The sequence below is a fragment of the Pongo abelii genome, chromosome 18 (genome assembly GCF_028885655.2).
Source record: "Pongo abelii isolate AG06213 chromosome 18, NHGRI_mPonAbe1-v2.0_pri, whole genome shotgun sequence".
NCBI classification, from domain to species: Eukaryota; Metazoa; Chordata; class Mammalia; order Primates; family Hominidae; genus Pongo; species Pongo abelii.
In genome coordinates, this window is record NC_072003.2 from 1,353,846 (window position 1) to 1,377,219 (window position 23,374).

Genomic DNA, 23,374 nt, shown 5'->3' on the forward strand with positions numbered 1-23,374 from the left:
TGCAGTGAGCCGAGATCGTGCCACTGCACTCCAGCCTGGGTGACAGAGTGAGACTCTGTCTCAAAATAATAATAATAATAATAAATAATAAACATCACTGGAAATTGGGATGGGCTGGAATCGAGTCTCCGGGAGCCACAGTGGAGCCCAGCGCGGAGCCGGCTCTGGGGTTGGGAGCAGGTGGAATGTGGGGACCAGCATGGGCGTGGTTTTCCATCCCTGGGCCAATGACAGATTCATTGCCGCTTCTGGTGGGCGGGGCTCTCTTCCTTGTTATTTTTTTCCTCACATCGTCTTAGATACGGTGGCCCTTTCTCCTCTGAAATCATGAGACTTCATATTGTGCTTTCAACTTAAATCCGAGAAAATCTCTGTGTTTCTTTCACCTGCACAGTGGTGTGGAGAGAAAACTAAACCGAGAGTTTCAGCATCTTCCCAGCCAGCAAGACGATTTGTGTCTAGATGATATTCCTGCCAGGGAGCTCACGTGTGGGAGGAACCTCAGGAAAACTTCAGGCCGAATTAACTTTCGAACATTGACTCAAACATCCAAAATCATTAACAAACTGACTCTGAAAATGTGCTCAGAATTACAATAAAACCTAATCAGGTCTAAACCAGGTGGGTTTAACGCTTGGGAAATCTAACTGTCTAATTTGCCAGTTAACGGAGCAGAGATAAACAACCATGTGATAATCTAATCGATAAGCATTTGATTCTCTGGGTTGATAAATTCAACCACCAACTGCAATAAAACTCTTAGTAAATTTGGCGGATCTCACCCAAGCCCACGGCAAACGTCCTACTTAACAGTGAATCTTCAGAAGTTAGTGGGTAAATTTCATTTCTGATGACAAGTATTGCTTAGAGCTTTAAATGAACAAAAGCAATTTTCTTCAACAAACACTGGAGCCAATACAATTGTTGATAAAAATGTGTTGTTGTTTTTTTTTTTTTTTTTTTGACACAGGGCCTTCCTCTGTTGCCCAGGCTGGAGTGCAGTGGCAAGATCTTGGCTCACTACAGCCTGAAATTCCTGGGCTCAAATGATCCTCCTGCCTCAGCCTCCTGAGTAACTGGGACTACAGGTGCATGCCACCACACCTGGCTAATTTTTGTATTTTTTGTAGAGATGGGTCTTGCTATGTTACCCAGGCTCTGCATGGCTTAAACCAAATGTTTTTATAGAGATAGACTCACTATGTTGCCCAGAGTGGTCTTAAATGCTTTGGCTCCATCCATCCTCCTGCCTCGGCCTCCCAAAGTGCTGGGATGACAGGTGTGACCACAGCGCCCGGCCTGGAAGCCCCTTGTATCACCAGCTGTTGGTCTTGCGTTGGTGTGGATCAGCTGTCTTGCTGTGCTTGTGACCTGACACTGTCTGCAGGTGACCTTGGATGGTCTATGATGACCACTGTATTGTCAGCAGACACTGCAACCCCATCCCTTTCTTTGCAACCCCATCCCTTTCTTTCCAATCCTGACACTTTTTATTCCTTTCTCTTTCTTTTTTGTTTCATTTTGATTTTTTTGTTTTTGTTTGAGACAGAGTCTCACTCTTCTCGCCCAGGCTGGAATACAGTGGCACAATCTTGGCTCACTGTAACCTCCGCTCCACCGGGTTCAAGTGATTCTCCTGTCTCAGGCTCCCAAGTAGCTGGGTTTACAGGCACGTGCCACCACGCCCGGCTAATTTTCATATTTTTAGTAGAGGTGAGGTTTTACCATGTTGGCCAGGCTGGTCTCGAACCCCTGACCTCAGGTGATCTGCCTGCCTTGGCCTCCTGAGTAGCTGGGATGACAGGCGTGAGGCACTGCGCCCGGCCTGTTTCTCTTCGTGTGTGTGCTGCGCGGGGCTGCCTGCACTGAGCTGGGCAGGGGGAGGGGTGGCCGTCCCTACCCATCCCTCACTCACAGAAGGGGCTTCCCGCGGTCCACTGTTAAGTAGGACGTTTGCCGTGGGCTTGGGTGAGATCCCCCCAAATTTACTAAGAGTTTTATTGCAGTTGGTGGTTGAGTTTATCAACCCAGAGAATCAAATACTTATCGATTAGATTATCACATGGTTGTTTATCTCTGCTCCGCTAACTGGCAAATTAGACAGTTAGATTTCCCAAGCGTTAAACCCACCTGGTTTAGACCTGATTAGGTTTTATTGTAATTCTGAGCACATTTTCAGAGTCAGTTTGTTAATGATTTTGGATGTTTGAGTCAACGTTCGAAAGTTAATTCGGCCTGAAGTTTTCCTGCGTTCTTTTAGTCCAGCCTTGTTCTGCAGGCGACACTCATCGAATCTAATCAGTCAGGACATTAGTCTCTTTTTTCTAGTCTCTGGAAGAGTTTGTTTGAAATGGGGGTTATTTGTTCCTTGAAGATTTAGTATAATTCTCACATAAAACCGTGCAAGATAGATATATACACGACTAGGTACCCACAACAATTAAAAAATTTAAAAAATTGAAATAGTTGGCTGTGTGCAGTGGCTCATGCCTGTAATCCCAACACTTTGGAAGGCCGAGTGGGGGAGGATTGCTTGAGCCGAGAAGTATGAGACCAGCCTGGGCAACATAGTGAGATCTGGTCTCTACCAAAAATTTAAATATTAGCTGGGTATGGTAGTGTGGCCCAGAGCTTCACGAGATGAGGCTCAGGGCACACGTGGTAGACATGGGGAGCAGACGGATCCCGGGCCTTCACGGCAGAGCAGTTGGAAGAATACAGTGGCAGACCCCCTCAGCCTGTCCCTGTGGGGCACGGCTCTGCCCAGGGGCTGTCCAGAGGCTGTCAGACCCAGGAAAGGGTGGGTCACAGCGTTGAAATGACCCAGGGACGGGCACAGGATGCCTCCGTGGGCCTGCATCCTCTATGACCAGGGGCGGCAACGTCAGTGAGATTCCCGTCCCTCATCAGGGTGGCCCCTTTGTCCCTGTGGCAGGGCGCGGGAACAGCCATCGTGTAGCAGGTGACGTGGGTGAAGGGCCTGGGGACGGCCATCGTGTAGCAGGTGACGTGGGTGAGGGTGCTGGGGACGGCCATCGTGTAGCAGATGACGTGGGTGAAGGGCCTGGGGACGGCCATCGTGTAGCAGGTGACGTGGGTGAGGGTGCTGGGGACGGCCATCGTGTAGCAGGTGACGTGGGTGAAGGGCCTGGGGACAGCCATCGTGTAGCAGATGACATGGGTGAAGGCCTGGGGACGGCCATCGGGTAGCAGATGACGTGGGTGAGGGTGCTGGGGACAGCAATCAGATAGCAGGTGGCATGGGTGAAGGGCCTGGGGACGGCCATCGGGTAGCAGGTGACGTGGGTGAAGGGCCTGCAGACCCACCCCTGGCCCTGGCCCAGGTCTTTGGGCCTCTGGATGGTTGGCACACTGTCGGCTGCCACAGCGCCTGCCCCAGCACCCGCGTGGGTCTTGCTCCAACTGCAATGTTGCAAAAGGGACCTGTGCATAGCGGGCTCTGTGCCGTTGTCCAGGCTGCATCCTGCCTTAGGCACGGGGCCCTCACCACAGTTCTGATCTGTCCCTGACCTCCCCCCCACACCCCACCGTCTGAATACAGAGGCCCCTCCTGTCTACTGGGGAGCCCAGGCATCTAGCCCTTGCCCTGTGTGGTTCTCTCCAGGTGGGGTGGGAGGGAACTGCCAGGAGAGACGAGATCCCTGCTGCTTCACTCATGGTGTGAAGCCAGAAGGGACCAGACTCAGACACCCTCCCGGGCCAGCTTCTCCGTGAAGCCCCTTTCTCCAGCAGGAGAGTGTAGCTGCCCTTCTGGGTGCTCAGCAGCCTTCTCAGCCTCACCTGACCCTCACCTTGGGGGTGGGGGGTGCAAGAGAAAGGAGAACGAAGACTTCCCCATCTCAGGTTGAGGATGCCTGGTGCCCCGTCACAGCCCAGCAGCCTCCCTGACCCAGCCCTAGTCCCAGACCTTCTGTGAGGCGGGCGCAGGGCGGCCATATGAGAAGTCTCAATGCTAAATGCTCCAATATCCCGGGGCAAACAGTGGCCCGGCAGCTAGGGATGTGAACTGTGCTTGGGTTTCCCCAGAAGCCTCCCGTGCCGCACCCTGGAGATGCCCTGGGCACTGGGCAGGGCTGGGCAGGGCTGGGCAGAGCTGGGCAGGTTAGATGGGTGGGTGGGTGGGTGGACGGACAGATGGACAGACGGACAAGTGGATAGATTCGTGGGTGGGTGGATGGATGGATAGATCAACAGATAGGTGGATGGATGAGCGGATAGATGGATGGATGGATGGATGGATTGATTAGTGAATGGGTGGGTGGATGGATGGATGGATGAATTGATGGTTGGATGAGCGGATGGATTCGGTGGGTAGATGGGTAGACGGATGGTAGATGGATGAAAGTTGGTAATGAGGCTGACCTGTACTTTTAGTGGAGGGCTGGGCTGGGAGCTGGGCCCCCAAGAGTAGAGTCATCACAAAATATTTCCCCTGCTCTTGCCACCCCATTCATCATTTCCCTCCACCACCAAAGAATGTCTGGTCTGGAGCAGCCATGTCTACAGCCCGACCGTCCAGAGCAGATGGACCCACATCAGGAAGCCCGCAGTCACTGCCCGCCAGCCGCACCCACACTCAGGAACACACTGGCCACTTTCTGGTTTGCTTTGCTAACAGTTTAATGAGACGACACTGCAAACTGGCTCCAGGACTTCCATCCCTAACCTCACTCCCATTCAAACCACCTCCCATGCCTCCTCCTCCCAGTATGAAGGAGGAAGGTGATGGGTCTGAAAAGGTGGAGGGGAGTAAGGACCATGTGGGATGGAGGAGCAGAGTAGGTGGGTGCTGGAAGGAGCAGGGAGCGGAGGGGCCAGGACAAGGAAGGAACTGGATTCTTGGGGAGCTGGGAGGGGCCTGGGGCTCAGAGGTGCATTTGCTGCAGGATCCAGGGCACGTAGGTCTGGACTCGCGTGTAGACGCCAATGCTGGGCCGATCACTGTAAAATCCCCAGCTCACTACTCCCGCCTGGAGCCAGGTACCCTTCTTCTTGCAGACCAGGGGGCCGCCTGAGTCGCCCTGTGGAGCAGAGAAGGCCCAGCTTGACCAGAGACCCAGGACCCTGCACATCCAGGTCCAGACTGGACAGGGGCCGCAGACGGGAAAAGACAGGAAAAGAGATGGCAGGAGAGAGGCGCCAGGTCTCACCTTCCAGGTGCGGCGGCCCGTGCGGCCGGCACAGATCATGTCATCCTGGATGAACTTTCTGTCTCCAGCACCAGGAAAAGCATCGTGGATCTGCTGCTCACAGTCTGCATTGCTCAGTGTGGGGACCTTCACCTGCTGCAGGTGGTAAGGAGGCGGTAGCATATCTGCAGAGACAAGCCACGGGTGGCGGGAGCGGCTCAGGAGGGGCCCCCAACCAGCACCAAGGCAGGACCCCTCCCTGCCCCCAGCCTCAGCTCAGGACCTGGGATGCTCAGCCTACACAGCCTAAGGTGGAGTCAAAGGGGCTCCACCTCTAAAGCTGCAGGAACCCAGAATGGAAATGCCGGGGTAGAGTACAGTGGCATAATCATAGCTCCCTGCAGCCTCTGACTCCCAGGCTCCAGTGACGCTCAAGCGATCCTCCAGCCTCAGCCTCCCAAGTAGCTGGGACCACAGTCACACACCACCATGCCTAGCTAATTTTTTTTTTTTAAGATGGAGTCTTGCTCTGTCACCCAGACTGGAGTGCAATGGCACAATCTCTGCTCACTGCAACCTTTGCCTCCCGGGCTCAAGCGGTTCTCCTGCCTCAGCCTCCTGAGTAGCTGGGATTACAAGCACCCACCACCAGGCCCAGCTAATTTTTGTGTTTTTAGTAGAGTCAGGGTTTCACCATGTTGTCCAGGCTGGTCTCGAACTCCTGATCTCAAATGGTCCACCCGCCTTGGCCTCCCAAAGTGCTGGGATTACAGGCGTGAGCCACTGTGCCTGACCAATATATATATATTTTTTAATTTTTTGTAGAGATGGGGTCTGCCTGTGTTGTCCAGGCTCATCTTGAACTCCTAGGCTCAAGTGATCCTCCTACCTCGGCCTCCCAAAGTGCTGCGATTACAGGTGTGAGTCACTGTGCCCACTCCCCCCATCCTACCCCCCCATCCACCAATAACTTTTAAATTGGGAGCAAAGAGAGGCGGGACCTATGCACACACTCTAGAAAAGGGAGGTGGGAACCTACGCACACACTCTAGAAAAGGGAGACGGGACCCTACACACACACACACACACACACACTCTAGAAAAGGGAGGCAGGACCTACGCACACACTCTAGAAAAGGGAGATGGGACCCCGCACACTCTAGAAAAGGGAGACAGGACCCTACACACACACACACACTCTCTAGAAAAGGGAGGCAGGACCTATGCACACACACTCTAGAAAAGGGAGGCAGGACCTACGCACACACTCTAGAAAAAGGAGATGGGACCCCCACACACTCTAGAAAAGGGAGATGGGACCCCACACACTCTAGAAAAGGGAGGCAGGACGTACACACACACTCTAGAAAAGGGAGACGGGTCCCCCCCACACACACACACACAGCCACACACACTCTCTCTCTCTCTCTAGAAAAGGGAGGCAAGACCTATGCACACACTCTAGAAAAGGGAGGCGGGACCCCACACACACTGTAGAAAAGGGAGGTGGGACCCTACACACACACACACACACACACACACACACACTCTAGGAACGGGAGGCAGGACCTACGGACACACTCTAGAAAAGGGAGGCGGGACCTATGCCCACACTCTAGAAAACAGAGGCGGGATGTACACACACACTCTAGAAAAGGGAGATGGGACCACACACACACACACACACACACACTCTCTCTCTCTCTAGAAAAGAGAGGCAGGACCTATGCACACACTCTAGAAAAGGGTGGTGGGGCCTACATGGTCCAGAACAGCACCAGGTATTGACTTTCAAAGAACAGAGGCCGGAAGCAGGAAAGGAAGAAAGCTTCAGGTCTCTGCAGCCTTCAGTGGAGGGATGGACAGATGGGTAAATTCGTGCCCTCTTTGAACCCATTTGCTTTTCCACAAAATGAAGAACACGTCTTGCAACAAGTCTATGAGTAAGATGCGTGTTCCAAACACACACACACAGCGCAGTCGGTGCCTCCTCCCACACACCCCAAAGGTTCATTTTCTTTCCTCCCTCTGTTTTATGAGCTTGTATCCCCAGGGCAGCTCACCTGAACCCTACACCCCAACCCTAGCAAGAGAAACCCCAGAATGTGCAAACCAAGGGCTTGTCTTTCATGAGCCTTCCCAGGACCCCCCCGCACACCCGCCCCGCGTCCCTCTGGCTCTCACCGGACAAGCCGACCATGCCCCAGCCTGTGGTCCAGCGGTTGTCCCTCTCAGTGAACTCCGGGGACTGGGATGGCAAGGTGACTGCCGCGAGAGTGTTTGTTGTTCTCACACTGGTGGCCAGCTTCAGCAGGGCGATGTCTGCCCCCAAGGAAGAAGACAGAGTAGTTGGGGTGGACGATGATCCGGCTGACGTTCAGCAGCCCCCGGCCCCCGTAGAGATACACGTCCCCGGCGTGGATCCGGTAGGTGGACGGGTCGGTGTCCTTCCTGGGGGAGAACGGACCTGGGCTGCTCAGGGGTTCTGGTCTGGGGCGGCCCCACTCCCACCCTCCCCTCGGTGGGGTCGCCGGCCCGGGACTCACCGGAAAATGCAGTGGGCGGCGGTCAGCACCCACTGGGGGTGGATGAGGGAGCCCCCGCAGATGTGCACCCAGGAGGCCCAGTGGTAGTTGTAGATCCTCAGGCTCACCTGCCACGGCCACTTCCCCTGGGGGGCGTTGTGGCCCCCCACGATGCCTACCAGGTCATTCTCAGGGACGGGCACTGGGAGCACCAGGAGGAGGTCAGGGAGCCCGGCCTCTGCCACCCGAGCCTCACCCCCCGCCTGCCCTCAGGCAGAAGCCGGGCCGTGCACGTGTCCCCTGGATCCTGGGGACGGGGTTGGCAGAGTCCCTGGGAAGGGAGGGTTGTGTGGGGTCGGGACTCACCTGGGCTCCCCGAGCTGCAGCTCCCCAGGGAGGAGACGGCCAGGAATAGCAGCAGCAGCATCTGCAGGGAGAGGGCGTGGAGTGTGGGCTTGGGGCTCAGATCCGGGGTCAGGGGTGGAGGGCGTGGGGTGCAGGCTGGGGGCTCAGACCCGGGGTCAGGGGTGGAGGGCGTGGGGTACGGGCTGGGGACTCAGACCCGGGGTCAGGGGTGGAGGGCATGGGGTGCAGGCTGGGGGCTCAGACCCGGGGTCAGGGGTGGAGGGCGTGGGGTACGGGCTGGGGACTCAGACCCGGGGTCGGGGTGGAGGGCGTGGGGTGCGGGCTGGGGGCTCAGACCCGGGGTCAGGGGTGGAGGGCGTGGGGTGCGGGCTGGGGGCTCAGACCCGGGGTCAGGGGTGGAGGGCGTGGGGTGCGGGCTGGGGGCTCAGACCCGGGGTCGGGGTGGAGGGCGTGGGGTGCGGGCTGGGGGCTCAGACCCGGGGTCGGGGTGGAGGGCGTGGGGTGCGGGCTGGGGGCTCAGACCCGGGGTCGGGGTGGAGGGCGTGGGGTGCGGGCTGGGGGCTCAGACCCGGGGTCGGGGTGGAGGGCGTGGGGTGCGGGCTGGGGGCTCAGACCCGGGGTCGGGGTGGAGGGCGTGGAGTGTGGGCTTGGGGCTCAGATCCGGGGTCAGGGGTGGGGGCCGGGAGCCTCCCGCAGGCATCAGGGAGGGGACGGTGCCCTTACCGTGCCGGGACTCAGCAGCTCTCTCCCCTGGCCCCTCGGAGCCCCTTTATCGTCAGCCACAGGAGGAAGGCAGCAGGAGGGTGGGGCCCTGTGGTGGCCTCAGGTCCAGGAGGCGTCTCTTCACCCTCTCCTCCACTCTCTCTCCCACCCACCCTCCAAGTCTCCACCCACTCTGCAGCCTGGGCTGGCAGGACAGGGGTAAGAGGAGAGGGTGAGGGCAGAGAGCGGCCACGGCGGGGTTGGGACCCTCCAGCCTGCCTGTTCCTCCACGAGGACGTCACAGCATCACAGGGCTGGTTTGGAAGGCAGGGCCCTTGGAAAAAACTCAGATCTGGAGCTCAGGAAGGAGCCCGAGGCAGCGGCAAGCCTCTGCCTTCCACCATGGGGTCCCCAGGACAGTTTCCAGCAGTTCATGCGCTGCAGCACCCCATGAAGGTGACGGGTGGCCCCGTGCAGAGGTGCGGCTCCTCCCAGGACAGGGGCCACAGGCCCAGCAGATTGTCTGAGCGAGGTACCCACCATGATGGTGCCCACCACAACCGGCCAAGCCCACTCTGGTCAGGTGTCCTCTGGCCGGCTCAGCCTGGGGTCTGCATGTGGAGACACCTCCATGGTGGATGTGGTTGGGGTGAGGTCCTCCGTCCTCAGAGCGGCCTTCGGGACACAATTGAGTCAGGGTCTGGCTCTGTCGCCCAGGCTGGAGCGTAGTGGCATGATCACAGCTCACTGCAGCCTCCACTTGGCTCAAGAGATCCTCCCACCCAGCTCTCCCAAGTAGCCGGGACCACAGGAGCACTATGCCCCAGAGACAGGAGAGACACCCGTGCAGTGCTGACCAGAGGGGCCTAGGGGCAGAAATGCCGTCCTGGACGTGCCATGGCTGCACCCTGGGTCTCGGGCAAGAGCTTCGGAGGTGTGGTGGCGCCAAAGCTGTGATTCTCTCAGGGAGCAGGGGGCTTCGGGGACAGAGCCAGGACCGGCAACCTCAGAGGCCGCCAGAAAGGCAGTGAGGGAAGGGACGGAGAGGAGAGGTGTAGGGAGGAGGGAGGGAGGACCCAGGAGGAGACTGGGACTCGGCTGTCCCGTGCCAGAGGATTCAGCGTGCCCACGTCCTGCAGCCTGGGCCGTCTGTCCCCAGCCTCGGTGAGAGCTGCTCATCCTCTGGGGCCCCTCCACCAAGAGGTCACAGGCACCCTGAGAAAGGCCTGGAGCTCCAGGCCCGTCCCTCCACCAGCGGGTGCTGGGACCCCAGCTGGAGCTAATGAAAGGGGGCTCGGGGGCTCACATCCTGCCCAGAGTGTAGGGAGCCTGACCCTCGTGCTCCCTGAGGCCGCATGGTCCCTACTCCTCCCTCCCTCTCCAGCCTGGGCCCCCACCTGCCCCCAAACTCTTCCTAACTTCTCCAGTCTTAAGCCTTAAGCCCCTTCCCCATCTCTGTGTGCCCCCCACCCCCGCCGCACACCTCGGGTTTCCCAAGTTGGAGGCACATGTAGTTGGGGTGGGGCAGTTGGCACTAAAAGCCAGAAGTTCCTCTGCCGGAGGTGAGGAGGTCAGTGGTGCCCCGGCCCCTCGCCTGTCAGGTGGATGGACAGACGATCCCATCTGATACTCACAGCCACCGCAGGGCGGCGGGGCCTGAGAATGTCAGGCACCGAGGGGGACCCTCCCGCTGAGGCCCAGGGGCAGAGGCAGCCACTCTCGGCACCCCCTGCCCTATCCATCTCAGGCAAGGCAGTCCTGCCCCAGCCTGGAGGCTGGCGGGGGAGCTGACGAGGCAGCCAACCACCCAGAGCTGGAGAGCGGGCGCCACAGTGTTTTCCCCGGCATTTCTTCCCTGTACTTTCTCAGCCGTTTCCCGGCATGCCCCTGATAACAGAAACCTGATCTGATGCGCAGTCTGGGGACATCCAGGTCCACCAGGGGTCAAGGGCCCTGTGGCCCCACGCAGGAAGCCTGGGCTGTGGGAAGAATCCAGAATCCTGGTGGGGCCAAGAGGGGATGCAGAGAGACCCCCGAGGAAGCTGTCCTCAGGCCCCTATTGTGGAGGAGACCCTGGGCGGGGGGTGGTCAGTGGATTCCGGGAGGGAGTGGATCCCTCGCTTCCGAGGGGCCCAGGGAGCAGGAGGGGCTCAGCAGGGTGGAGGAAGGGCCTCCCTGCGGCTCCAGGAAGCCCACGCAGTGGGGTGCTCCCATCTCCCCCAAAAGTGGGGGACGGAGAGTGTTGTTCCCAGATAAGTGGGAGTGGCCACAGCTCACCAGGCAGGGGCTTTGGGACCACAGGGCCTCGTGGTGCCCAGGCTGTGGCTGTGACGGGGCCACTGTGTCCCGTTCGGGGTCTTAGGGGCAGCCATGGGGACCCACGCCCACAGCGGCTCCTCTTCCTGGAGAGGAAGGGTGAGGGAGCAGCTGCTCAGGGGCAGAGCTGGGGTCCCCCAAATTCCAGGGCAGCCAGCTCCACGGAGACCCCACAGTTCAGGGAGGCGCTGTCCTCAGGTGACCCCAAGACTCCAGGAGGTCCAAGGAGGAGACACGGCCGAGGGAGCAGGCTCAGGCTGCTGGCCCCGCAGTGTGGCTCCGTGTCTGAAGTGGGGTGCAGCGAGGCTGGGTTTGATGTCACAGATTTGGGGGAATGAGGGAAATGAACAAACAACTGTCCCAACCAGGGATGGGTGTTGGGGAGAGGACAGCTAGCTCATCCGTGGGCTGTGGGAACCCGGGCGGGGAGGCTGAGCTGCCCAGGGGCTGCCTCCAAGAAGCGGAGCCCTCCCAGAATGGGGCAGTAACCACACGCCCTCCCCACTGGCCCCCAACCCAGCCTGAAGGTGCAGTCACTCCAGGCTGGCCCTGAGCCCTCCAGAACCTTGAGATGTGTACCAGGAAGTCCCCACCATGGCCCAGGACACATGAGAGAATCAGAGATTCAGAAGCTGCTGTTCACACAGTTTAATAGCATGGCAGACCCAGGCAGGAGGCAAGGTCCCTGGGTGCGTCCTCCCTCACCCACATCCATGGGACACCAGCTTCTGAGCCTCCCCTGCCGCTGTGTCCTCACCCCCAGGTCAGGGAAGGACGGGGAACTTCAGGGGCCAGGTGGGGTGGGCAGGAACAGGGCCTGGAGGCAGGAGGAGGAGCGGAGGGGAGGCCCAGCGGGGATGGCAGGAGGGCAGGTCGGCTCCCCAGCTCTCAAAGCCTCCTCAACGCTTCAGCGAGACGTGCTGGCAGACCCAGGATGAATAGGTCATCACCCGGGTGTAGACACCAGGGTAGTCCCCATGCCTGGAGGCCACACCCCAGCTCAGCACGCCAACCTGGAGCCAGGTGTCCAGCCAGTAACAGAACGGGAGGTCCCAGCATCGCCCTGTGTGGGAAGGACAGTCAGGGGACAGCCCCATGGCAAAGCAGCTCCCACAGCCGACGCCGAGGACGGAGGGCTGGGGTCTCACCTGGCAGAAGCCCTGCCCCTTCTTCCCTGCACACAGCATGTCAGCCTTGATGATGGCGCCCTGGCCGTGGGCAGCGGGGCCTTTGTGATACATCCTCTCGCAAGCTCGGGTCCTCACGATGGGGACCTCGGCCTCTTGCAGGTGGGGGGCTGGGGGCAGCGGCGCTGTGGGGAGGGACTGGGTGAGTGAGCATGGCTGTTCCTGGTGGGTCCAGGCCCTCCATCCATCTGCCAGGGAGCCTGGGCTGGCAGCCCCTTTTGGGCTCATGTTCCCGCTCAGCAGAAACAACACACTCAAGCTCCAACGGAAGCTGGAAGGGAGTCGCAGGGCTGCAGTGCTGTAGAACGTGACCTTCCCAAAACTAAAGACCGGAGCTCCAACAAATAAGAGAAAAATCCATCTAGAAGAGAAGCAACAGCCACACTGAAGCCGTGGGTCACACTGAGAGCTGCGCCTTCTGTCCCAACCTGGGATGGGTGTCGGGGAGAGGACAGCTAGCTCATCCTTGGGCTTTGGGAACCGCGGCGCGGGGTGGAGGCTGAGCTGCTCAGGATTCTGGCTTTTGGAAGATCTCGCTACTTTATTACCAGTCAAGAAGAAAAGTTGCAACATTCTGGTCCTGGAGACAGCCGGGGAGGCCTCCTGGAAGGGAGCCTCAAACCCAGACCTTTTTTTTTTTTTTTTTTTTTTTTTTTTTTTTTTTTTTTTGGCGGCGGGGTCTCGTTCTTGCCCAGGCTGGAGTGCAGTGGCATGATCATAGCTCTCTGTAGCCTTGACCTCCTGGGCTCAAGCAATCCTCCCACCTCAGCCTACCCAGTCACTAGGAATACAGGCGCTCCCCACCACGCCCTGCTAATTTTTTTTTTTTTTTTTCTTAGAGACAGGGTCTTGCTATGTTGCTCAGGCTGGTCTGGAACTCCTGAGCTCAAGTGATCCTCCTGTCTGGACCTCCCAAAGTGCTGGGATTATGAGCGTGAACCAGCGCACCTGGCTGCCAGACCTCTTTCAGAGAATAAGCCAGAACTAGCTCTGGCGGGGTCTTGTGATTCTGGGGAGCAGCGAGGTGCAGTGGCCTGTCTTTGACAACCGCCATAAAGAGGGTTTTTGGGAAGAGAAACCACATCATGAAATTCTCATCATCGTACGTAAGTCCCAGAGGAAAACACTCAGAGCCCCGGCTCTTCAGGGGGACTGAGGGGCCGAGTCCAGCATACGAATCCCCCGCGGTTACCAAGGTTGGAACCACGAGTGGCCAATGACACAGGCCAGGTCAGCAACAGCAGGCCCGGGAGCCAGGGCTGAGGGGAGTCTCTCTGAGAAGCACGGCGTGGCTCCGTGACCCTGGGCACGCCCTTCCCCCCACCCCCCAGCCTCAGTTTCCCCACATCAACGCGAGGCATGTGGACAAAGGGAGTTCTCAGAACAAGCACGGAATCTACATATGAACAGCCTGAGAGCACAGGGCCAGGAAGTGAAACAGGAGCCCATTGTCCCCCGAGGATCTTCCATCGGAAAAGTACAGACACAGACCGTGCCTGGGCAGCAAGGCCAGACAGCCATGGGCTGAAGGCACGGCCCTGGGTACGAATCCTTGGCCAGCCCCTAGGAGTCCTGCCATCCAGATGTATCACTCGCTTTGACAGCTGCAAACTGAGGCCAGGCGCAGTGGCTTATGCCTGTAATCCCAGCACTTTGGGAGGCCAAGGCAGGTGGATCACCTGAGGTCAGGAGTTCGAGACCAGCCTGGCCAACATGGCGAAACCCTGCCTCTACTAAAAATACAAAAAATTAGCCCGGTGTGGTCGTGTGCACCTGTGGTCCCAGCTACTTGGGAGGCTGAGGCAGGAGAATCGCTTGAATCTGGGAGGCGGAGGTTTCAGTGAGCCGAGACTGCACCACTGCACTCTAGCCTGAGGGACACAGCAAGACTCCATCTCAAAAAAAAAAAAAAAAAAGACAATTGCAAACCAAGAAATGGTGTCCAGCTCCTGCAGCTCTCTCCAAGGTTTAAACAAGAACTAAAGATGCCTCCCCAGCAGGAGGCCTGGAGCAGGCGACCAGAGGTCCTGCAGCCCACCTGTGGCCCAGGCGCACCCCTGCCATCCCCACGCACCCTGCGTGAGTTCTGCCCAGTCCTTCCCCGCCCCCCTCCCCTGATCTTACCAAGGGTCCCCCAGCCGGTCACCCAGCACTTCATCCCCGGGAGGAGCACCAGTGAGTCGGGGGGCCAGGGAGACAGAGTGGAAGAGCTCAGACAGCATTACGGGGGTCTCCAGCTTCAGCAGGGCGATGTCTGCGCCCCACTGGGGCCGACAGGCTCATGTTGAACTTGGGGTGCAGGATGATCTGGGCCACCTTCATCAGCTGGTCATGGCGATAGAGCGTTACTTTATCAGGGTCCAGTTTGGACCCTGTATGTCTGTGGCTCCCATGCATCCCTGGGAGAGACCAGCTGCTTCTCAGGGCAGGGGGGCCCGGACCCCCAGTGCAGCAGAAATAACGTCCAGGGGCTCAATGTCGCCTGGAACCTGAGCCACCTCCTGCCCCAGGACAGCACCCCGCCACACTGCATGGCCCCTCCGCTTCCTCCCGCCCACATCTCCCACCACGGGCCTCCGGGTGAGCCACTCACGGTGCCACGCAGTGGGCCGCAGTCAGCACCCACTGGGGGTGGGTGAGGGAGCCCCCGCAGCTGTGTCCCCACTGGTCCCGCTCCTTGTTGAAGGTCCTGAGGCTGACCTGCCATGGCCACTTCCCGGAAGGGGCGCTGTGGCCCCCTACGACGTGCGTCCACTCAGTCCCTGGGCTGGGATCTGGGGACGTGGCGAGACGGGCTGGGATCTGGGGACGTGGCGAGACGGGCTGGGATCTGGGGACGTGGCGAGACGGGCTGTGAGGGGTCCAGGTGCCCTGCCCAGGGCCAGCACGGCCTCCTACACACAGTTCCCCAGAGCCCAGGGTGAGCCAGCGGCTTCCAGGGGGTGCTCAGCACCCACCCCGCCAGAGTCAGAGCAGGCCTGGGGTCGGGGGCGGGTCCCAGGACAGTGGGAACATTGGATGGGCCAGGACTCACCCGGGAACACAGGCACGGAGACCCCCAAGCGAGGTAGGGTCAGGAACAGCAGCCACAGCATCTGCAGGGTTGGGGGGAGGGCAGGTCTGGGATTGGTGTGGTGCTGGGAGGACTCGAGAGAAACCTGGCCCTCACCATCGCGGTCTCTGTACCCTCTGCCCTCTGCCTCTGGGCGTCTCCGAGCCCCTTTCATCCTCTCAGCAAAGGAAGTGGGCGGGGCCTGTGCCTCCTGTGGGCGGGGCTTCTCTCCTCCCAAGTCCGCCCATCAGCATCTTAGCCAGGATCTGCAGCAGGCCCCGGGGAAGGCCCACGGTGGAGGTGGCGGCCTTGACACTGAATGGGGCGTTTCAAGGGGTGCTCGATGCTGTGGGAGATGCCGGGGCGGGGCCAGGCCGCCGATGCTCAGGAAAGGCCTCTCCCCGCAGGAGTCGCCCCAGCACAGCCAGGGCGTGGCCTGGGCTCCAGCCCAGGGGTTCACGGTCCACGCCCTCCCTGGGAGGTGGGGCCGGTGCATCGGCCGCTGTCTCCTCCAGTGGGCCTGAGACGGAGCCCCCAGCTCCCACCCACCTGGAAGAGCTCCGGGCCCGGCTGAGTGGGAGGCCTGCAGGCGGGACTGGGCGGGGATGGCAGCTTCCCGCCCTCTTCCTGCCTCTCTCCTGGGCATCGGGCGTCCGTGGGCCCTGGAGGAGAAGGCTCCCTGGCTTCCTCAGCAGTCAGGCCCCAGAGCCCCAGCGCCAGGACCGGTGAGATCTCTGAGGTGGGGGCGCTCCACCTCGGCCTCCCCCAGCCAGAGAGGAAGCAAAGAAGGGACTGTCGGCCGGGCGCGGTGGCTCACGCCTGTAATCCCAGCACTTTGGGAGGCCAAGGCAGGGAGATCAGCCGAGGTCAGGAGTTTGAGACCAGCCTGGCCAACACAGTGAAACCTCGTCTCTACTAAAAATACAAAAATTAGCCGGGCATGGTGGTGGGTGCCTGTAATTCCAGCTACTTGGGAGGCTGAGGCAGGAGAATCACTTGAACCTGGGGGAGGGAGGTTGCGGTGAGCTGAGATCGCACCACTGCATTCCAGCCTGGGCAACAACAGAGTGAGACTCCGTCTCAAAAGAAAAAAAAAAGGACTGTCACCATGACCCGAGGGAGTTCTCTGTTCCTGGGAGAGGCCTCCTATCAGCACTGAACCTGGGAGGTGAGGGACCAGGGTGGAGGACGCCAGTGGGCGCCAGTGTCCCGGCCACCACCTGTAAGCGCCATCCCATGCTGCTGGGCCCCACCCACGCTGGGGTTCACAGGACCACACCCAAACCAGTGACCACCTGAACAGGGAGACTCCACCCCTGCCAAGACCTCTCGGGGGGACTCCCCACACTCCAATAACCACACACACCCAGGATGGTCCTGCTGCACACACCCAGGGTCCTGCCTCGGGAGGACAGGGCCCTGGTGACTGTCCTTTGGAAGACCCTGGTGCCCGATGTGCAGAGAGGGTTCCCTGGGAGGCTGGGCTGTGTGTGGGCCCCTATGATCAGGAGGCCCCTCAAACACCCGATGTGCAGGGAGGGTGCCCAGGAGGCTGGGCTGTGTGTGGGCCCATGTGATCAGGAGGCCCCTCAAGGGATTCATGCTGTGGTTTTGCAGTTGTGAAAGAATTGGGGAAATGAAGACTTTTTTATTTTTATTTTATTTTATTTTATTTTATTTTATTTTTGAGATGGAGTTTTGCTCTTGTTGCCCAGGCAGCAGTGCAATAGCGTGATCTCGGCTCACTGCAACCTCCGCCTCCCGGGTTCAAGCAATTCTGCCTCAGCCTCCTGAGTAGCTGGGATTTCAGGCACGGGCCACCACGCCCGGCTAATTTTGTATTTTTGGTAGAGACGGGGTTTCTGCATGTTGGCCAGGCTGGTCTCGAACTCCCGACCTCAGGTGATCTGCCCGCCTCAGCCTCCCTAACTGCTGGGATGACAGGTGTGAGCCACTGTGCCCAGCCTCTTTTTTATTTTTTCACATTTATCTGGGTTTTTTTTAACAGCATTATTGAGATTGAGTTCACAAAAACCTAACAATTCACCCATTTAAAGGGTTCGACTCTGTAGATTTTCACGCATTTGCAGGCTTGCGGCTGTCGCCATTCCCAATTTTACGAGATTTTTATCACCCTGAAAAGCCCACACCCTTCTGGTGGCTGTCGCTTCCTGTCCCTGTCACCCTCTCCCCCGAGTCCCACGAATCTTCCGTCTGCCTCTGCAGATCTCCCTTTTCTCTCGACCTGTGGCCGTGGTGCTCGGCTCCTCTCACGGAGTGGGCGGGAGAATTTCGGGCTCTTTCCCTGCGTGGTGCCCACCCCCGCCCCAGGAAGCCGGCTCAGCCCCAGGCCTTCGTGTCAGCAAAGACCTCCTGGAGACACCTCGCCTGGCCTGTGAGGAGGCCTGGGTCACCCGTGCCCGAAGGGGCTCCGGCGGCTGCAACAGCACCACAACCAGGCGGTTTACACACAGCGGGGATTCATTCCTGATGACCCCGGAGAATGGAGGTGCCAGGTCAGGGAGCCACCGTGGCTGGGGTCTGGGGAGGACCCACCTCCTGGTTCATAAACGGTGCCTTCTCTCTGGGTCCTCCAGTACTGGGAGGGATGAGTGAGCTCTCTGGGGTCCCTTCTCTAAGGGCACGAGTGCCCTGTTCGCCTCCCAAAGCACCCACCTCCTGATCCCATCACACTGGGAGTTAGGGCTTCAACATCTGGATTTGGGGGGAGCACAAATCTTCGGAGCACAGCAGGATTCTGAGCTGAGGGGCATGGCCTGCAGGAGTGAGGAAGGGGCTTTCTTTCTCTCATGCCCGGGGTGCAGGGGGGTGTCTGTGCACCCCTCCATGACCCACCTGTTCCCACTGCATCTGGCAGGAGTGGGGTGTGGGGCTGGGGAGGAAATGACCTGAGAGGCCCCCGGGAGCAGACTCTGGGCAGAAGCTCCAGCTGTCTCCAAGATTTCTCCGCATCATGGGAGGGAGACCAGCTGTCGAGCCTTCAGATTTTGAATGGCCGCGTGGCTCCCAAAGTGACATTTTGGCACTGATGGGAGGGGACTGAAGCATTGGGGCAGGTCCCGCCAAGCTGAGCTCTGCCTGAGACTCTTGGGGCCTGCACAGGAGGGCAGCCCCAGGATGCCCACAGGGAACGCCAGCTCTGTGGGGCTGACCTCCAACAGGCCGTGCACAGACGGTGATGGGGGAGGGAGTGGCTCTCCGGCCCTGACGTGGCCCCCTGCCTGCCGTTCTGGACACCCCTGCTCTGCCGGCTCAGCAGCCCCAGCACCCGCTTCTGAGCTCTGGGTTCAAACAGAGATTAATCAGAGCGTCACTCAACTGCACCCCAGCCCCGGGCCCCGCCGCCATGTTGCATCACCGCAGAGCCAAGGAGCCACAACCAACCCCACCCAGCATGAGGCCGATGCAGCCCAAGATAGGGGGACAGGACCCCATGGCCTGACTCAGGACAGACAGCAGACTCTTTCCACTAAAGCCATTTGTCCCAGAGGTTCCCAGGGGACGAGGGGCCGGTGTAGGGCCTGGAGTCAGGTAGAGACCAGGCAGGTTACAGATGGGAGCCCTGAGCTGCCCACCCCTCCCCACTGTGCTGTCCCCACCCCAGGTCCCTCTCCACCATTCCAGGGCCCTCTCCACCACCCCAGGGCCCTCTACTTCCACCAGCACCCCCCAAGAATCTCAGGCTCCAGGCACTTAGAGGCACCTCCCTGTGCCCCAGGCCAGGTGTCCAGGCTGACCAGCAGGACATGTCACAGCCAGAAAATCCAGAGGCACCCAGGGGACCCCTGCTTCCCAGGGCCCACGTAGCCCCTGTAGGAAGCATGTCTGGGGTTAGGACTCTGGGATCCCATTTGCAGAACACAAACCAGAGAATCTTGACTTAGGACTTTTGAAATCCAGAAAAGAGGAGTTTGTGCCAGAAAAGGAGGAGAAAGTCTAGAGTTGGCTGGAAACACTGTCTGGGAGTCGAGGGACCCAGAGCAGCGGGAGAAAGAACCGGGCCCCATGGGCACCGGGACGCCCGCACCGTGCCAGCTGCTCTCAGGGCCACATCTTGCGGGCTCAGGAGGACCCTGGTGGTGGGTCAGGGCCCAGGGGTCCTAGGAGGAGTTGGCTCTGGAAAGCAGAGGGAGGGAGAAGTCCGTCAGCCTGGGACTGACACTCCAATGTCAATGGCCCTGACAGACCTGAGCCGTGGAGGGGGGACGGAAAGAAGCCGTTCCCTCCCAGCCCTCGGGCCCATCCCTCTTCTCCTGCCTGGCCTGAGAGTGCCAGGACACTCTGTGACCCCCCAGCTGCTCCCACAGTCCAGACACACACCACAGACCCGGAGCGGTTTCCACACTATTTAATGGAGTCAAGTCACAAGCAGCCGTCTAGGATTTCTGGGATTCTGTTTCCACTCCCGACTCATCTTTGAGGGCCCCTCCCCGGCTCCCCGAGCCCCCTGCCAGCAGGAAAACACAGAGCCTTGAGAGGTCAAGAGGAGCAGAAGGGTCTCAGGGCAGGGACCTGCGGGAGGGTGAGGCCGAGACTGGGGAGCAGCAGGGGTGTCCACAAGGAAGACAGGCCCTCCTGGATCATGCAGACCCCACTGCACCCCAGCTAGGGTCTGGGGAATGGTGGGACGTACTGGCGGATCCAGGACATGTAGCTCATCACACGGGTGTACACGCCGGGGTAGCCGCGAAGGCCGTGGAGTTTGCCCCAGCTCACCACGCCCACCTGGACCCAGGTACAATTCCACCTACACACCAGGGGGCCCCCGGAGTCGCCCTGTGGGGAGAGACGGCACTCAGCAAAGCCCTTGCGTGCACCCACAGCGACGGGGCTGGTGGGCAGGGGGACGGAGGAGGCAGCGTGGGGCTGGGATCCCACCTGGCAGGAGTCCCGGCCCTCGCTCCCTGCACACAGCATGTCGTCTAGGATGACCCTGTCGTCGCTGCTCGAGGACTCATTCTGGTACTGCTGGTCACATTCCCTGTTCCCCACGATGGGGACGTCCACCTCCTGCAGATGGTAGGGTGGGGGCAGCAGCTCTGTGGGGAGAACGTGGAGATGAACCTGGATGTAGAGGTGGGGGGCCTGCCTCCTCCTTAAAACAAAGACCTCATTCCATCCAATGTGGGGCCTCCCCGACCTTCAGCAGAGAGCACAGGGGAGCCCCCACCCACGAATCCTGACCCAGTGACTCAGTTTCCCCAAGTCCACTATAGTCAGGATCTGACCATGTGACATCTGAGGGTCTGGACGCCAGCCCAGCAGCAGGACACAGGGCTCCTCTTGGAAGCAGGGGCAAAGCTGCATGGCTCAGGACCCCGGACCAACCCTCCGTCCACAGCGGAGGAGCCTGGCCTCGGCTGCCATTGGCAGAGTGGAGCCGGGGAACACCAGGTCTGGAGTGGTGGCCAAAACTGCCTGCCCAGAGCAATCCCCGTTCCTGACGTCTGTCACAGAAACGTCCTGTCCAAAACCCAGGTGCCATATTCACTCGCTCGCAAAGGGGGTCCCAGAGGCCACAGAGCGAGGGATTTTCCGCAAGACCCAGCCCCCTCGTCCTCCCCAGCAAGCCGTCCTGACACCCACGGTGGTCCGCAATGTCACCCCAGCCGGTCACCCAGCAGGTCTTCCCCGAGGGCACGTCCAGGGAGGCAGACGGGAGCGAGACCGGGTGGACAAGCTCGGACAGCGGCACCGGGGCCTCCAGCTTCAGCAGGGCGATGTCCGCACCGCCCTCGGCAGACAGGCTCTCGTTGTACTGGGGGTGACGGACGATCTCAACCACCTTCATCCGCTGGTCGTCCTCATAGAGCCTCAGCTGCCCGACCTGCACCCTAAACGCGCAGGCCTCCAACTCCTCCCTGGAGAGAGGAACGGGCACCTCTCAGAGTAAGGCCGGACCCTCAGGACTGGGGCTTTCCCTGAATCCCGGGAGGGGACCCTGGCACACAGGACACCTGCCCGTCCCCACCCCCACTCCCACCCACCGAGAGGACGGCAGGCTCCACTCACGGCTCAAGGCAGTGGGCGGCGGTCAGCACCCACTCTGGGTGGATGAGGGAGCCCCCGCAGATGTGCTCCCACAGACCTGTCTTCATGCTGTAGAACCTCAGGCTGACCTGCCAGGGGTGCCTCCTGGCCGAGACGTCACAGCCCCCGACGATGCCCACCAACTCATGCCCCACGCCGGCCTCTAGGGAAGCAAGTGAGGGCCATGATGGGGATGGACGAGGGTCTTCCCAGAGCTCAGGGGCACCAGGAGAGACTGGCAATCGGACAGTCCCCACGCCTCCCGGGGCCGGTGCTCTGAGCCCAGGGTAGGGAGGGGGTCCTGGGGCAGCAGGGGCATTGGATGGGGTGGACTCGCCTGAGTTCCCAGGCACGGAGCCCCCCAGGCAGGGGAGGGTCAGGACCAGCAGCCACAGCATCTGTGGAGAGGCCTGCAGTGGGGAGGGGGACCCCAAACACCAGCTTCTGGGGACGGAGGTTGAGCTCAGGGATTCAGCTGTGACAGGAGCAGCTCCCTGCCACACCAGCCTCCACACACACCCCTCCTGGGGCCGTCTCACTCATGGCCCCCTTTATCCTTCCATCACAGGAAGTGGGCGGAGGCTGGGCAGCCCCACTTTGTGGGTTCAAGACGTGCCCAGAGATCTCCTCCCTTGGCCGGGCTTGGTGGCTCACGCCTGTAATCCCAGCACTCTGGGAGGCTGAGGCGGGCGGATCACAAGGTCAGGAGATCGACACCATCCTGGCTAACACGGTGAAACCCCGTCTCTACTAAAAATACAAAAAATTAGCCAGGCGTGGTGGTGGGTGCCTGTAATTCCAGCTGCTGGGGAGGCTGAGGCAGGAGAATGGCATGAACCCATGAGGCGGAGCTTGCAGTGAGCCGAGATCGCGCCACTGCACTCCAGCCTGGGCGACAGAGCAAGACTTTGTCTCCTTTATCTCAAAAAAAAAAAAAAAAAAAAAAGATCTCCTCCTTCGACTGGAGCTGTGGGGCCTGATGGGCCGGGGAAAGCATAGACCCCACATTCCTCCATGGGGCAGGGAGGTACAGAAGGACACGGGCCGTGGGTGCCGCCCTCCAGAAGCCTGTCCGTCAGTGAAGGAGAGTTTGGAGAGGCTGCTGGTGAGAGAAGAAAAGGCAAGTTCAGGGTGGCGCTGGTGCCTGTGACAGAGGGAAGCGTCTCCAGGAGCCACTGCAGGGCCTGCAGCAGGGCCCTGAACCCCGGCCCCACCCTCAGCAGCCCTGCTTCTCTGCGTACCAAGTGCTCCAAGTGTCTGGACACCCCAAAACACCAGAAAAAGGCTCGAGCACGGCCCCAAAGGACACAAAGTTACTAACCAGAAACAGGCTCCAGGAGGCCCAGAACCCAGGCCAAAGGAGAGGACTGTCAGAGGCCACGGGACCGGTGGGGACCCGGCCTTTCCAGGAACATGCTGTCACCCAGAACAGCCAGAACGGACCACGCCGTCCACTGTAACGCCCTGCTTGGGGCGGGAGGCCCAGGAACATGGCCCGGGATCTCAGGTCCACTGTGCTCCAATGGACACGGCAGAGTCCTCCAAGCAGGTGGAGAGAAGGAAGGGTCAGGGCACTACAGGGGTCCTGGCCACATGACCGTCCCCTCCAGTGAATCTCCAGGGTGAGGGAAGAGGGGGACCAAGCTGTCATTTGGTGTGGCCACCTGTCCAGGACCCGGGGTGGGGTCCACATCACAGCTGCCCTCACTGCAGCAATGACTCAGATGCCACGGACCCTTCAGCCCAACCAGTGAAGCACCCGTCCCTGCTTCTCAGACCCTCTAGCTCCTGGCACAGCTGGGTCCTCCCCGTTGGTTGATCTGGGTCACGGATGGCACCCACGCGGGGGGAGGTGGGAAGGGCACTGCCTGGGGCTGGAGGGGCTCCTCCCCTGCTGAGGCGCCCAAGGAGGGACTCCATAAACCTGAGAGGAACTGGGGCGCTGGTCCCAAGTGAGGACAAGCATCTGTGCCCCAACTCCATGCCTTTCCCGGGCACCCTGCGTCCCACGTGACTCTGGCCGAG

At 60.0% G+C, this 23,374-nt stretch overlaps 3 protein-coding genes across 7 annotated transcripts; all 3 read right to left on the bottom strand.

Moving 5' to 3' along the window:
- Positions 1–4,685: 4,685 nt before the first annotated feature.
- Positions 4,686–10,100, bottom strand: LOC100454376 (putative serine protease 29). The gene is given in 7 exon segments (XM_063717816.1): positions 4,686–5,042; positions 5,172–5,335; positions 7,335–7,494; positions 7,496–7,601; positions 7,697–7,877; positions 8,042–8,223; positions 10,078–10,100. Coding segments are annotated over 7 exon segments (972 nt in total). The 3' UTR covers positions 4,686–4,886.
- Positions 10,101–11,673: 1,573 nt separating this feature from the next.
- LOC112129422 (putative serine protease 29) lies at positions 11,674–15,516 on the bottom strand. Of its 5 annotated transcripts, none has more exons than XR_008514768.1 (4): positions 15,281–15,516; positions 14,840–15,048; positions 12,208–12,607; positions 11,674–12,122 (listed from the first exon to the last, which is right to left on the bottom strand). XR_008514768.1 is itself a non-coding variant. In XM_054534450.1 (4 exons), exons 1-4 carry the CDS (start codon positions 15,471–15,473, stop codon positions 12,060–12,062), a joined length of 957 nt encoding a protein of 318 aa, XP_054390425.1. In that variant the 5' UTR covers positions 15,474–15,516; the 3' UTR covers positions 11,674–12,059. The 5 variants fall into 5 exon arrangements, 3 of the variants coding, with proteins under 3 accessions (XP_054390425.1, XP_024089705.2, XP_054390426.1); XM_054534450.1 differs by having other exon boundaries at positions 14,840–15,140; XR_002911830.2 differs by lacking the exon at positions 14,840–15,048.
- A 4,408-nt stretch (positions 15,517–19,924) lies between these two features.
- LOC100456082 (mastin-like) lies at positions 19,925–21,747 on the bottom strand. The gene is made up of 5 exons (XM_024234059.2): positions 21,687–21,747; positions 21,332–21,512; positions 20,906–21,180; positions 20,198–20,358; positions 19,925–20,095 (listed from the first exon to the last, which is right to left on the bottom strand). The coding sequence occupies exons 1-5, from the start codon at positions 21,745–21,747 to the stop codon at positions 19,925–19,927; spliced, it is 849 nt and encodes a 282-aa protein (XP_024089827.2).
- Positions 21,748–23,374: the final 1,627 nt, after the last annotated feature.

Bases quoted from the DNA above. Each gene is read 5' to 3' on its own strand.
- LOC112129422 (XM_054534450.1), bottom strand. From the start codon at position 15,473: ATGAAAGGGGCTCGGAGACGCCCAGAGGCAGAGGGCAGAGGGTACAGA. The intron at 12,608-14,839 runs GTGAGTGGCTCA...CTTCTCTTCTAG, and splicing joins GCGGCCCACTGCGTGGCACC to ATGGATTTTTCTCTTATTTG. The intron at 12,123-12,207 runs GTGAGACCCCAG...CTTCCCACACAG, and splicing joins AGGGGCAGGGCTTCTGCCAG to GGCGATGCTGGGACCTCCCG.
- LOC100456082 (XM_024234059.2), bottom strand. From the start codon at position 21,747: ATGCTGTGGCTGCTGGTCCTGACCCTCCCCTGCCTGGGGGGCTCCGTG. The intron at 21,513-21,686 runs GCGAGTCCACCC...TTGCTTCCCTAG, and splicing joins CTCCGTGCCTGGGAACTCAG to AGGCCGGCGTGGGGCATGAG. The intron at 20,096-20,197 runs GTGGGATCCCAG...CTCTCCCCACAG, and splicing joins AGGGCCGGGACTCCTGCCAG to GGCGACTCCGGGGGCCCCCT.